Source organism: Amblyraja radiata, chromosome 16 (genome assembly GCF_010909765.2).
Source record: "Amblyraja radiata isolate CabotCenter1 chromosome 16, sAmbRad1.1.pri, whole genome shotgun sequence".
NCBI classification, from domain to species: domain Eukaryota; kingdom Metazoa; phylum Chordata; class Chondrichthyes; order Rajiformes; family Rajidae; genus Amblyraja; species Amblyraja radiata.
The window spans coordinates 26,867,941-26,883,548 of NC_045971.1; the positions used below are offsets into that span (position 1 = coordinate 26,867,941).

The following is a 15,608-nucleotide window of genomic DNA, read 5'->3' on the forward strand; positions in this document are numbered from 1 at the left end:
ACCCTTCTTCAGACTTGCTTATGGGTTATGCTCCGTAAACCCTTGCATAAGTCAGATTCTATGTAAGTTAGCATTGCCTGGAGTACTACAGTGCACATGTAAATTTTCTTATGCAAAATCAGACACGTCCTGTGTGGTCCCCCTCATTCCCTGAGCTATCCTGATATGTAGCATTGTCTTTTAACTGACACATTGCACATCTTCAGGATAGATTATTTGCCTTTCAAAGAGGTAGAACCCAGTTGTCAATCTTTCCGAATAACTTAGTGGTTCTTAAAAGATCCCTTGGTCTCGACCCGAAACGTCGCCTATTCCTTCTCTCCATAGATGCTGCCTTATCTGCTGAGTTTCTCTAGCATTTTTGTCTAGCTTGGTTCGCTAATCACTTCTCACTTTGATCTTTTAGACTGTGAACCCAAACAAAGTGTGCCCCTGGTGTTTCGATGCATTCAACATGTTTGGTACAGTTACTGAATCCCTGATGGCATTCTCAAGGAAAACCTTAACTCCAGGCACTTCCTCGTAGATTAAACTAGAAATACGCTTGACGTGGAAGGGCTGAATGGACCCGGAACGTTGCCTATTCCTTCTCTCCATAGATAGTCTACTCCTGCACCTATTTTCTATGATTCTATGTTTCTACACCGCCTCATCCACCTAAATAACATGGCAAGTTGGGGCACCTTCTGTGGCGTGTGGCCTTCTGGGTAAGCTCCGCCGCCATTGCCGGCTTGTTTCCGCCCCCTGTCTTGCAATCATTTAGTCACATTACAGATGTAAATTTTAAAATACAAACTGCCTTGATTGAACTCGTGACTGAGTTACAGAATTGTTTATGCAAGTGCGAGTGTACGTAAGTTGCATAATGAGTAAGGTGACGTCACAGGTAGACGAAGTGGTCATAAGGGCTTTTGACACATTAGCCTTCGTCAGTATTGAGTATAGAAGTTGGGAGGTCATATTGCAGTGGTATAAGATGTTGGTGAGGACGCATTTAGGGTATTGTGTTCAGTTTTGGGCACCATGTTATAGGAAAGATGTTGTTAAGCTGGAAGAAGGTGCAGAGAAGATTTGCAAGGATATTGCCAGAGCTCGAGGGCCTGAGCTATAGGGAGAGGTTGAACAGGCTGGGATTCTATTTGCAGGAGGATGAGAGGTGATTATATAGAGGTGTATAAAATCATGAGAGGAATAGATCGGGTGGACGTACAGAGTCTTGCTCAGAGTGGGGAAATCGAGAACCAGAGGACATAGGTTTAAGGTTAGGGACAAAGATTTTATAGGAATCTGAGGGGTAACTTTTTCATGCAAAAGTTGGTGGGTGTATGGAACGAGCTACCGGAGGGGATGGAGGCAGGGACTATTGCAACATTTCACAAGCAGTTAGACAGACACATGGATAGGAGGGATATGGGTCAAACGCAGGCAAGTGGGACTAGTGTAGATGGGACATGTTTGGTCAGTGTGGGCAAGTTGGGCTGAAGGGTCTGTTTCCATACTCTGTGACTCTTTCTAAGGTGGGGAGTGTCTTTATTCTATTATAATGTCTTTAAAATAGTTTCTAACCTTTTTCAGTTGATAGTTGTTAAGGTCATAAGGAATAGGAGTAGAATTAGGCCATTCGGCCCATCAAGTCTACTCCACCATTCAATCATGGGTGATCGATCTCTCCCTCCTAACCCCATTCTCCTGCCTTCTCCCCGTAACCTCTGACACCTGTACTAATCAAGAATCTATCTATCTCTGCCTTAAAAATATGCACTGTCTTAGCCTCCACAGCCTTCTGTGGCAAAGAATTCCACAGAAGAGTGGACTTCTTCAACTGGCCTCCCTCCCGTCCTCCCTAAAGTTGGCTTTCTTTTATAAGCCAACTGACCTTATTTTCCTGCTTCCTATCTCCCTCCTTTTTGAATAGATCAGTTACATTTGCTAATTTCTAAACATGGGTTTCCTGAATTTAGTGAATTCTAGAAAATTGAAATCAACATATCGTCAATCTCATCACTCGCTTCTTTTAAGACCCTAGTATGGATTCCATCAGGACTCTGAGACTTGTAACTCCAGCAATTTGACCGGCACCACTGCCCTGGTGATTGAGATTTACCTGAGTTTATCCCTCCCTCCCAATTCCTGGTGTACAGCTTTTCCTGGGATGCTTCTTGCTTCCCCAGCTGTGAAGATTGATACAAAATACCTGTTTTAGTTCATTATAGTTGGTAGAGATTAGAGTGTTTTATTGTCATATGTCCCGGATGCGACAATGAAATTCTTACGTGCAGCACAACAGAATATGTGAATATGTAAACATTGTACATAACGGCGAAAAAAAAAGAAAAAGTTCAATAAATAACAAATATAGTGCAAATAACAAATAATAATATAGTCTTTTGCAGTTCAGAGCTCAGAGCTTATTAGTAGTTGTGTTTAATAGCTGATGGCTGTGGGGCAGAGGCTGTTCCTGAACCTGGACGTTACAGTTTTCAGGCTCCTGTACCTTCTTCCTGATGGCAATGGTGAGATGAGTGTGTGGCCAGGATGGTGTGAGTCCTTGCTGATTTTGGCTGCCTTTTTGAGGCAGCGACTACGATAGATCCCTTTGACGGTGGGGAGGTCGAAGCCGGTGATGGACTCTTGGATCTTTACTCATTGAATTTACCTATTGTATGTATTCTGAAAGATTCCCTAAAATGTCCGCCACCGTTTCCCAACTGTCTGCTCCTTTAGCCTAATTTCCCAGTTTGCTTTAGCTAAAAGGCTTCTACTAAAAATACTTTCTGCCCTGACAATTGCCCTTGATCTTTTTAAAGTACTGGTCTTCCACCTATTCTTCTCTCCCTCAAATTGAAGTAAAACTCACTCATGAGTCACTCTGGGCAGCAACAGAGGTGCTGCCCAGAGGTGCCTTTGCTATGGGGTCAAAAATTAACCATATCTTGTTGCACAATATCAATTGTTGTGTAGTCAGTTCTCTATTTGGTTCTTCTAAGAAATTACTTCAAAAACACTCTGACCTTCTTATCTAGGATACCTTGCCCAATTGATTTTTCCAATCAATATGTGGATTAAAATCCTTATGGTTATTACTCTCTTTCTGATGAGCTCTCATTATTTCTTCCTTTACTCTCCACTCTACTGCATTATTATTGTGAGGGGAGCACGAAGAACATCTTGACAGAGGTGAAAGTTAATTGTTATGGGCTGGTGCAACACACTGGTAAGTAAATGGCAGACACAACCTGTACAAATGGGTTAAATTGACAATGGAAACAATATTACCTGAGTGAATTTCATGGCTACTTTCTACCTTTTTCATATTTTGCTTTCTCATCCCAATGGTTTCTGCATCTTGGTTGCCTGAGTTTGGGACATCACTCTCTATTGCGTTAAAACCATTAATTAGCACAGCCACTTCCCTGCTTTTTCAAGCTTCCTGCCCTTCCTAAACGTCAAGTGTCTTTCACGCGGCACAATTGCTGCCTTATGGCACCAGAGACCCGGGTTCGATCCTGACTGAGGAGGTACTGTCTGAGCGGAGTATTACGTTCTCCCTGCGACCGCGTGGGTTTTCTCGAGGTGCTTTGGTTGCTCCAAAGATGTGTGAGTTTCCAGGTTAATTGGCTTCTGTAGATTGTCTCTAGCGTGTGGAACTAGTGTACGCAGACTCGGTGGGGCGAGGGGACTAAAATAAGTTATTTAGTTTAGTTTTAGAGATACAGTGTAGAAATATGCCCTTTTCCCACCGAGTCCGCACCAACCAACGATCCCCGTACATGTGCACTATCCTACACATAGGGACAATTTACAATTTTTACCATTGTCAAATTAACCTACAAGCCTGTAGGTCTTTGGAGTGTAGGAGGAAACCAGAGCACCAAGGAGAAAACCCCCCGCAGTCATGATTGAATGGGGAGAACGTACAAACTCCGTACAGACAGCACTTGTAGTCACTTCAGGATCAAACCCAAGTCTCTGGCACTGTAAGCCAGCAACCCCACTGCTGCGCCACAATGTCGCCCCTTATCCTGCAGCAATAAATCTGCAATGACTATCGGGTCAGATTTATCTCTATTTGACTCTCAGTTCATGTGTGTTCACTTGTAATACAGCATGCAATCAGAAGAACCTTTAGGTTTGTCCTTTTAATATTTTTTAGTTAATTCCAGCTTAGTCTGCTGTTAGATTTACTGTTGCATTTGTACTTTCTATCCCTACTTGCCAATCTATTAATATTTCCCATATGAATTCCTTCCTGTTGAGCCTTTTTGTACTGATTTATCGTAGCATCCCAACTTTGATCCTTTGCCGCAGCTCTTTAGTTTAAAGCCTCTGCACTTCATTAGTTATGTAGCTTACTGGCAAACTTGTTCCCAGCCTCTTCAGTCTGTCGCAGCTGGACAACTTCCACTTTCCCCGTACTGGTGCCAGCATCCCACAAACCAAAACCCACTTCCATAACACTGAGACATTCTGAGATTATGACATAGACCATGGAACAGTACAACACAGGAACGGGGCCCTTCGACCAACCTCGAGTACACGGGGACTACTCTCTGGCATGAAGGAGAGTCACAAAGACCTCCTACGATCTCGTGTCGACCATGCTCAGAGTATGAGTCGTGGGCAAACTCGCCAGAACTCGCGGATTAGGTCGCCCAAGTGGGACAGGCCCTATACCCAGAACTTACCGCTTCCTCTTGCTCACGTGACGTCCAGAGCGCCGTCGGGTGGGAGAGCACAGCTTGTGGTGACGCCACGGCGCAGTCGGGCGGCAGCGCGCAGTGTGGGGGTGACGTCACGGCGCAGTTGCGCTCCGGCGACGAGGGCGCAGTTTGCAGTGACGTTGAGCGCAGTGTGTGTGTGTTGATGGTGGCGGTGGCGGCGGCGCAGGCCGGGAGGAATCTGCTGAGCCGACATTTCGCAGCGCCCCGGGAATATGGTGTCAGGGCACAGGTGAGGGCGAGGGGCGACGATCGGGGCCTCGGGCAGCGGCTCGGCGTGAGTCTGGGGCCGGGGGGAGGTGCAGCGGGGTCGAGTTCCCCTCAGCCCGGCCCAGGCTGCGGCCGCTCCCGGGCACCCACAACAACGCCCGCTCCTCGTACAAACCCGGCCGTGCAAACCCCGGGATACCTGTAGCTGCGGGCGGCCGCTCCTGCCAGGGACCCGGGGACCCTGTGGCTGGTCCCCGGGGACCCTGTAACAGTCGCCCGCGATCCTATGGATGTTGTCCCAAGAATCTGGGACCCTGTTCCCGAGTCCCCTCGGCGACGGCCAGAAGGGCCGCAGCAACCGCACTCAGAAGGCTCTCTGCGGGGAGTCCCACCCCTGACGCTAGCAGAGCGTCTGGACCCATTCCTTCTCTCCAGAGATGGTGCCAGGCCCGCTGACAGCATTTTGTGTCTATCTTCGTTGTTAGCCAGCATCTCTGCAGCTCTGTAGGTATAACCATTCCCAAAGGTGCCATGGGCACGAGTCCTGATGCGGTTTACATCTGCATCAAATCACAAATTATGGAATTAAAATAAAAAGTCCAAATTATGTATAGCAAGAATTTGGAAACCCTTAAGAATTTATACTCTCTAAATGGATCGATTGTAATCATGCATTTTCTCTCTGCTGACTGGATAACGCTTTTCACTGTACCTCGGTGCATGTGACAACAAACTAAACAGAATTTAACTTTTAGGCAGCTTAAAGAATTTCCGCCTTAAAATAACCTTAAAATAACCTTTTGGTTCAAGTCTGTCAGGGTATGGCCTGAAACATGAATTATGTCAGGGTAACCCCTGACATGAAGTCTGTCAGGGTATCCCCTTAAACATGAGTTATGGAATCACTCAAAATAAAAAGTTACAAACCATGTATACCAAGAATTTGGAAATTGCCAACTTATTGGTGCGGAGATGGGCATGATATATTTCAATCGGAAATGAAATTTAATCAACCCATGAAGGAGGAATTCTTAAATGTTGGAGAGTTGATTTTCCACTCAAAACTTGAAAATGTTTTATCAGATACTTATAAAATAATTTATGATGGGCTAATGTTATGTTTAGGGATGTCTTTCACCAACCATGGAAACGTTAACTTCTCTCACACTTAAGATACTGTCACCCCATGTTATTTGGTGTTCTGTAACAATACATTATAAAGCATTCATTTGATTATAACTGAAGTTTGCTCCTAATTGGTTCTTTAATTACATAGGTCTCTGAAATATTATCCTCATCCCACATGGCAGTGACTGTAACTTGCACTTCTGACCTCAGTTGTCAAATGGGAAGTGAATTTCATCCCACAATTCTCCATGTATCTTCCGTATCATCCAGCTCTTCCTGAGCCAAATGGACTGTAGTTATATTCCTGCTCCCACTAATTTATCTTTTCTGTCAAGCTCAGTTTTATGCAGAGATAGACATTTATTGGGTGCTGCTTTAGTGACACAGTAATCATAAAGCAATTGAAATGTTTCACGCATGCCTACATGCCTAATGTTTTAGAGTCTTCCTTTAGTTAAGATGAATCAATGTTATTGAGCCAATAACTAAAACATACATGTCGTCTTTTCGCTTGTCTTAAATGCTCTTTAAATATGATTCTTGTTTATTTTCATTACAATTAACTTATTCTTTAAGCATGTAGTGAATCATTAAATTTTACTTTTTGCCACCTCAAAGTCTCTAAACCCATCAACTGATACGCTGTTGAATTAATTATTACTAATAATGGGTGCTTGTCGATCGGTGAGCCAAAGGGCCTGTTTCCACTAAACTAAACTCCAAATGTAGCCTCACCAACGCCTTGTACAACTATGTCATTCCTTCTTCTGTATTTTAGTACAGGCCCCTATGGTCTTTTTGAAAGGCTTCACTAATATATACAGATGAATAAATATCTATGACACTGGAATTATGCTAAAGATAGCAAATGGATATATCAAAATGTATGTGATATCTTCAGTTTTTCGATTTAAGCCAAGCGGAAGGACGACTTATGTATGTTTTAGTTATTGGCTCAATAACATTGATTCATCTTAACTAAAGGACATTTTGTTCTTGTTGTAATTAAGGTGTTTAAGATTATTTTAAAGTATTTCTAAGATAAATACATTAAAAAAAAATCTTCTCTTTGGCAGGAGAGTCCAGGACCAAGGGCCGTAAACATAAGCGCTATCCAGAAGTGATGTCAGAAAGCATTTCTTCATAGAAAAGGTTCATTTAATTAAACTGACTCCTGTTGCCTTCAAAAACAGAGAAGGGGTTTTAGTTTAGTTTAGTGATACGGCACCGAATCAGGTCCTTCGACCCACCGAATCTGCACCAACCAGTGATCCCCGCACATTAACACTATCCTACAAACATTTGCCTGTCGGAAACCAATACCACTGTGTCGCTAATGTTTTCAACGATTTAATAATAATAAAATAAAAACACTAGGGACAATTTACACATACACCAAGCCAATTAAGCTACATACCTGCACATCCGTGGGAGGAAACCGAAGATCTCGGAAAACTCACGGGGAGAACGTACAAACTCTGTACAGTACAGCATCTGTAGTCGGAATCAAACCCAGGTCTCTGGCGCTGCAATTGCTGTAAGACAGCAACTCTACCGCTGCACCACCGTGGCCGCCCACAAACCAAATGTTTATGTGGGTGGTAGAATCTGGGGAGTTGATGGGAAAGTGGGAAGATTCTCCCTTCCTATTAATCTATTTTACTCTTTTAACTTTCCATAGCTGTATCAGTGTTAATGATTGTTGAACTAATGCTGAAATTCATGCTGAAGATCAACAGTTCTCCTTTGTTTGGTCCTTGTGAGATTCACAGCACCATACTATGTGCCTTAATTTGCAGGCATTTGTTGATCTCCTTGGCCTTGCTTTGGATATTTCACAGTAAAAATTCTAATAGTTTGTCATGCTACAAGTACTGCTATTGTCCGATCCAATGTGACCCTGGCGTGTACCTATGTCGATTAAATGTTTACTTGCATTTTTATTTAGATCTCTTATAGTCCTGCTGTAACTGAAGCTCAGTAATTCAAAAATTAAATGTTTTACAAAAGGCTGAATCTTTCATTAGTCCCCATTCAAAAATATTTTGTTCTATTTACCTTATGAATATTCAATATTTTTGTTGAATATTTGTATCCGAATTAAGAGAGCTGGCTGAACCAAATTAGTGTGATTGTGTAAGAATATTATGATTCTGTTTCCTTCCTTGTCAGTTGTAGAGCAATCGAGAGATACAACGCACAAAGAGGCCATTTGACCCAACAGACATCCATTTACACTAATCCTATCCTAACCCACTTTCCCATCAACTCTCCCCAGATTCTACCACCACACTTGGGGCTGTCCACAGTCATCCATTAATTTAGCCTGTGTGTTTAACCCGTGTGTTTTGAGAGGAAATCGGTTATCAGATTCCTTGTGATTTAAAGTTTCTAAACCCAGTTCTAACAATCATACATTTCAACTTTATATTGCTTATTTCAAACCAGTGGAGGATATTTATTATAAAAACGAACTTGATTATCAGGTGAATATTGTAACTAATGGATAAATAGCAAAACACTTTTAGGATATCTAAAATGCTTGCGGTGACGTTAGTAACAAAGTTTTATAATGACAAATTGCATGGCATTATTGACATTGTTTTCATTTTCTTCAGATTTTTTGAGCATTTTCTATAAATGGACCCCAGCAGTATGTCATTCATTGAAGGAGTTGGTGATGAAGTTACAGTCCTGTGCGGAATAGTCTTCTTGGTTCTGGCACTTGTTCTTGCCTGGCTCTCCACACATGTTGCTGATCGTAGTGATCAAATATTCGGGACCATTGTCACAACGGGGAACACTTCATTAGTCAGGCTGAGCAGCGTCGAGCGATACGTGGTAAATGCAGCAGCACCCGAGGCAGATGAAGCCCAGTCAGCATCTGCCCCTGCTGAACAAAAGCCAGAGGAAGAAAATGATTCTGGGCTTGGAGCATCGCCTGGAAACAATGGACCCACCAATGAGCAGGTGCCAGTCGAAGGGGCTTCCGGTTTAACCGATGCAAATATCGATCCTCTTTTAAACATACAGGGTCTGCGCAAGCGAACGTCAACCAGTGGGATTAGTACTGATGAGGGACTGGACCCTGCAATGCTTGAGAACTGTAATGCTCGTACACTCACAGTGGATAGTGTTGAAGAGGGTGAAGGGCAAATTAAAGTGAGGCTGAAATTTTTAAATGACACTGAAGAGGTTGCACGAGTAAAACCAGAAGATACTATTGGATTTCTAAAGAGGTAAGAAATTTGTAAATTAAATTCATGCATGTTCTCTCTCTGACAGCTTGGGTTTCCTCTGGATGCTCCGGTCTCCTTCCACTTCCAAAAGACTTGCAGGTTTGTAGGTTGATTGGCTCTGTAAATTACCCGTTTTATGTAGGGAATGGATGATAAAATGGAATATGTAAAATTAGTGTGAATGGGTGATCATTGGTCAGTATAAACTCGGTGGGCCGTACGGCCTGTGTCCATGCCATATCAACCTTTGCTAACTGCGATATGACAGGTTTTTGTCCTTTGGTAACAGGTGACAGAAACATGTGGTAATGTATAAAATTCTAATGGGGCTTGACAGGGTAGACAAGGTTTTGTTTTACTTTAAGAGAATGACAAGATGAATTTAGTAATGATAAGGGAAAAGGTCAGCCAAGATCTCCACGCAAGACAGAGTAGGAACAAGGAGCACAGTGACTAACCTATTTTCTATATGTTCTTGTTTCAAAAAAGTGTGTCAACAATGAGGTGAATGACAAGTTGATGAAGAAGAACATTGGAGACCAAAAGACAAATTATTGGAGGAACACTATGGATGGCGGCAAAGAGATAGTCGAAATTTCGAGTTGAGACCCTGTATCAGAACTAAGATGTCGACTATCTTTGGGCAGCACAGTAGCGTTGCTATATAGTTGCTCCTTTACAGCGGCAGAGACCCGGGTGCGATCCTGTCTATAGGTGCAGTCTGTATGGAGTTTCCACGTTCTCCCTGTGACCGCATAGGTTTTCACTGAGTGCTCCGGTTTCTTCCTACACTCCAAAGACGTGCGGATTTGTGGGTTAATTGGCCTCTGGAGAAATTGTAAATTGTCCCTAGTGTGTAGGATAGTGCTAGTGTACGGGGTGATTGCTGGTCATCGTGGACTCGGTGGGCCTGTTTCCTCGCGGTATCTCTAAAGTCTATATCTTTGCCTCTGAAGATATTGCCTGATCAATTCCAAATTCCAGCATTTGCATCTCCTGTACTACATTGGAGAGGAATATTGGGAAAACATTCTGCTCTTAATGTTAAAATGCAATGTCATCTTTAGTGTCCATTAAGCAATGGTAATGTCACGTGGCTTGAATTTAACATCCCATAAAAATAATTATATCTTCATTCAAGCAGCTCTATCAACCTATTATTCTGAAATTGCAATTTAGAGTATGTATTCACATTCTTGATTGAGTATTGAATTCATAATTTTAAAAATAGTGTCAAGCAAACTGTCAGTCAGGAGACATAAGAGACTGCAGAAGCAAGAATCTGGAGTAAGAAACATGATACTGGAGGAACTCAGCGAGTTCAGCAGTATCTGTGGAGGAAAACGAACACTTCAGCATAGCAAAAACATCCAAACGTACACTGCAAGAATTTTATTGAACAAAAAAAGAACCACATGTCAGATGACCAGAAGTTTGATCAAGGAGGTAATATTTAAAGAATGTAAAGGAGGAAATAAAAGTGGAGGTTAAGACAGGACATTCTTCAGCTTATGACCTCAATAGGGGAAAGCACAGCCACTAATAATGGTGTGATGAAAGTATGGAATGAGCAAGAAGCTGGAACTGAAGGAGTAACAATGCAAGGGTTATGATGTCGACTATATAGTTGCTCCTTTATAGGTGGTTCTAGGAGTTCAGGGAATGGATGAGGCCATGGTGGGGTTTGATAACAATCAAGTCATTGCCTGGAGCCATTGTAGGACAGCAACAGCTGGGATGACTCAATCTGGAGAATTTGTATGTCTATAGTTAATTAAGATACCCAAAATATTTAAACGCCTCGATGATGGAGACCGGTTGTTACTTGTTTGTTCTTTCTGATGACCTCTGAATTCCGACACTCCCATCTCATTAGTCTACCTATATTGCATGACCTTTACAGTGAATCAGAAGTTTCCCTTCAGGTAGGAACTGCTCTTTCTTTATTTAAGTCTTCAGGAACCTCATTTTATGTGAACGCTATTGGAATCATTTGTGAACTTTCCCAGTGCCACCAATATCCATATTCTTTATCAGGCTTGGTATCTTATGGTTTCATAATTCATGGAACTTGTTAATGTCCTCGTGCTTATTTGTTTGAAATGACATTCAACTCAATTCTATGGTTTTAAATGAGTAATGATGACAATCAGCTGTAATTCATCTGCTAATTGATACAATGACATTGAGGATGGATGAAAAGGAACATCAGTCACAGTTGGAAATACATCCATTGATTTGGCATTGGTTTACACATTTTCAGAAGACTATACAGTGCCCTCCATAATGTTTGGGTCAAAGACCAATCATTTATTTATTTGCTCAAGAAGGAACTGCAGATGCTGGAAAATCGAAGGTAGACAAACAACAACGTTGCCTATTTCCTTCGCTCCATAGATGTTGCCGCACCCGCTGAGTTTCTCCAGCATTTTTGTCTACCTACCATTTATTTATTTGCCTCTGTACTCCACAATTTGAGATTTGTAATAGAAAAATAAACACATGTGGTTAAAGTGCACATTGTCAGATTTTAATAAAGACCATTTTTATACATTATGGTTGCACCATGTAGAAATTACAGCAGTGTTTATACATAGTCCCCCCCCCATCCCAGGGCACCATAACGCTTGGGACACAGTAATGTCATGTTAATTAAAGAAGTCATGTTTAGTATTTTGTAGCATATCCTTTGCATGCAATGACTGCTTGAAGTCTGCGATTCATGGACATCACCAGTTGCTGGGTGTCTTCTCTGGTGATGCTCTGCCAGGCCCGAATTGCAGCCATCTTTAGCTTATGGTTGTTTTGGGGGCTAGTCCCCTGCAGTTTTCTTTTCAGCATATAAAAGGCATGCTCAATTGGGTTCAAATCGGGTGATTGACTTGGCCATTCAAGGAATGACAATTCTTTAACTTTGAAAAACTCTTGATGCTTTAGCTGTAAGTTTGGGATCATTGTCTTGCTGTAGAATGAACCGCTGGCCAATGAGTTTTGAGGCATTTGTTTGAACGAGCAGATAGGAAGTGTCTATACACTTCAGAATTCATTATGCCACTACCATCAGCAGTTGTATCATCAATGAAGATAAGTGAGGCAGTACCTTCAGCAGCCATACATGCCCAGGCCACAACACCCCCACCACCGTGTTTCACAGATGAGGCGGTAAGCTTTGGATCTTGGGCAGTTCCTTATATCCTCCATACTTTGCTCTTGCCATCACTCTGATACAAGTTAATCTTCATTGCATCTGTCCACAAGACCTTTTTCCAGATCCGTGGTTGCTCTTTTAAGTTCTTCTTGACAAACTGTAACCTGGCCATCCTATTTTTGCAGCTAACCAGTGGTTTGCATCTTGGCAGTGTAGCATCTGTATTTCTGTTCATGAAGTCTTCTGCAGACAGTGGTCATTGACAAATCCACACCTGAAGAGTTTTTCTGATCTGTGTTTGGGGATTTTTCTACATTATAGAGAGAATTCTTCTGTCATCAGCTGTGGCGGTCTTCCTTGGCCTGCCAGTCCCTTTGCGATTCCAAACAGTTGATTTTGGTAAGCCTAAGGTTTGGCTGGTGTCTCTAACAGTTTTATTCTTGTTTCTCAGTCTCATAATGGCTTATTTGATATTCATTGGCACAACCTTGGTCCTCATGTTGATAAACAGCAATAAAAGTTTCCAAAGGTGATGGAAAGACTAGGTGCTGAGAACTCTCTTATACCTGCATGAAGGAGGCAATTAAACATACCTGAGCAATTACAAACACCTGTGAAGCCATGTGCCCCAAACATTATGATGCCCTGAAATGGGGGGGGGGGGGGGGACGACGACGACGACACAGCTGTGATTTCTACATGGTGAAACCAAAATGTATAAAAAATACCCTTTAATAAAATCTGACAATGTGTACTTTAACCACATATTTTCTATTACAAATCGCACATTGGAGTAGAGGCATATAAATAAATGATGGGTCTTTGTCCCAAACATTATGGAGGGCACTGTATGTTATGTTTTATCAATTGGAATATCAAAAGGAGTTGTGATGGTTGTTATTTTTAAAAGCCTTGGGAGTATCCATTCCATTATTAATACAGAGATATTTAACACTCTGTTTAGCATTCCACTGCCACCTCTTTATCCTCTAAAAACGCATGTACAATTAGCACTTTTTTGCTAACACTATCATCAAAGGACAAATTTCATTTTGCCAGAAAGTTTTTTGTTAAAAATATTTGATTACCGGAAATGATAAGCTGTGTTTTTTATGTAAACAGATGATCATTCTGCTGATTTTTTTCCTTTGTTTGGTTGGGTGGAGGGGTGACGCTACTCTTCTTAAATAAATACTTGTCAACGAAGTGACATCCTAGACAGTTCATCAAATTTAGTAGTACTAAAATGTGAAATATTTAGAATTATGTTAAAATGATTTCAAAAGTTATGGAAATCAATTCTTATGGATTGTTCAAAGACCGTACTGGAGGGAAGGATTGATAAATCAAGGTACGTAACTTGAACAAAACCATTTGATGTAGGTTTCCTGTAGCATGTGAATGGCTAAAATATAGGAATGCAAGGCTCTCCAGTTTATATTACTTCAACTTTACGGGGCCCGTGTCAATCACACTCTGGTAACTTATTCTATGCTGTAAAGATCTGGAGATATGCCATACACATTGCAAGATTTTACCATTAATAAAGATGTTGGAGTTAAATAGATCAATTTAGTACGAAAGCCAAATTATAACTATCTTCTAGCACACATGTACTAAAAATGAACCATGTTTCTTTGCCTACGCTGGTTACAATTTGGATAGTGGAAGATTAATTTGGTTTCTACACTTAGTTTAAGACTTGACATTGATCGCTGTCTGCAACCCTGTCTAAAAACATCTCGACATGGCTAATGATCTTCTTCACACTGGGAATTGGAACAAGGTACAAAAGAGGGGAATGTCGGTTTTAAAAAAAATGGAAACCGAAAGTATTTTCGGAAACAGACCTTTTTTTTCTTCTTGAATACAGCTTTGTTGGTCAGCATTTTTCTGCTTATTTAAGAAAATTATCGACTAATTTTCTGTTTCGTCTCCTTATTAATGTTTGTCCCTTCTCCCTGAATTCCAGCAAATATTTCCCAGGACGAGAGCAGCAAATGAAGTTCATTTACCAAGGCCAGCTTCTGCAAGATCAGTCCCGCACTCTTGGATCACTCAACATCACAGATAACTGTGTCATCCATTGTCACATTTCACAAACTTCATCCTCCCCAGGCCCTGCTGTTTCTTCTATGGTGGAGCAGAACCAAGCCGCCCTTAATGTGGGTAATCTGATGATCCCAGTTTTTGTCATCATGCTTGCTGTAGTCTGGTACTACCGCATTAACTACCGTCAGTTCTTCACTGCGCCAGCCACAGTTTCCCTGGTTGGTGTTACCGTTTTCTTCAGTTTTCTCGTGTTTGGCATTTATGGTCGATAAAGGCACATTGATATCGATATTTTCTCATTCAAAATGTGATATTTTCTCATTCTTCATCATTGCTTATCCAACCCAACTGAATGTGGTATCACTGGTCAATGTTGAAATCAGATGTCATGTGGAAACTGTGTATTTTTTAAAACAACAAAAGTAAACTAGAGGTCCAGTTTAGCACTGATTTTTGCCAGAATACCATGCTGTTGGCTATTTACTAGCATTTAATAGAGATTTTAAAATGAAGTCTAGCTAGGAAAATGATTGCAATTAGTTGAATTTGGGATGGGAAATGTTACTGTTGATTTATAAGGGGATGAGGTTACATTGAGCCAGAAAACATTTCACACAGCCACAGCCAGCTTCATGTTAAATGCCATGTAAGTATCCCCCAAACAAAAATTCAAGGATCTGTTAACACTGGTAGTTTAATACACATTCAGTGAATAATGAACTGCCAATATGATTAATCAGGTTTCAAATTCATGGGTTATTGTCAAATTGCCTTTGAATATCAGAAATATCAAGGCCTTTTCGCAGTGAAAGTGGGTGTGATTAGATTTTATTGTGCCAGCCTGTCAAAACTCTTATCACAAGCCAAGCACATGTTTATCTGGATTTCCTATATTTACAGTGCCAGTGGTTAGCTGGTAAAGCCTAAAGTTTGTTTATACAAAATGTGGTGACCATGTTACTGTAAAATATGATATACGGAATCATTGTACAAGCAGGCAAAACCTTAAGTGGACAAAGGAGGTTATTTCATGTTACATCTTAACGTTGGTTTTCCAAAAGCCAGGGAGATAGTTTAATGCCATGGTAAAAGTTGTTTTTTGCTGTCCACAAC

General features: G+C 41.4%; 1 protein-coding gene across 1 annotated transcript; it reads left to right on the forward strand.

Annotated features, from left to right (window-relative positions):
- The first annotated feature begins 4,816 nt into the window (after positions 1-4,816).
- On the forward strand, positions 4,817-14,775 carry tmub2 (transmembrane and ubiquitin like domain containing 2). Its single transcript, XM_033035361.1, has 4 exons — positions 4,817-4,950; positions 7,133-7,208; positions 8,675-9,295; positions 14,416-14,775. Exons 3-4 carry the CDS (start codon positions 8,697-8,699, stop codon positions 14,765-14,767), a joined length of 951 nt encoding a protein of 316 aa, XP_032891252.1. The 5' UTR covers positions 4,817-4,950; positions 7,133-7,208; positions 8,675-8,696; the 3' UTR covers positions 14,768-14,775.
- The last annotated feature ends 833 nt before the right edge of the window (positions 14,776-15,608 follow it).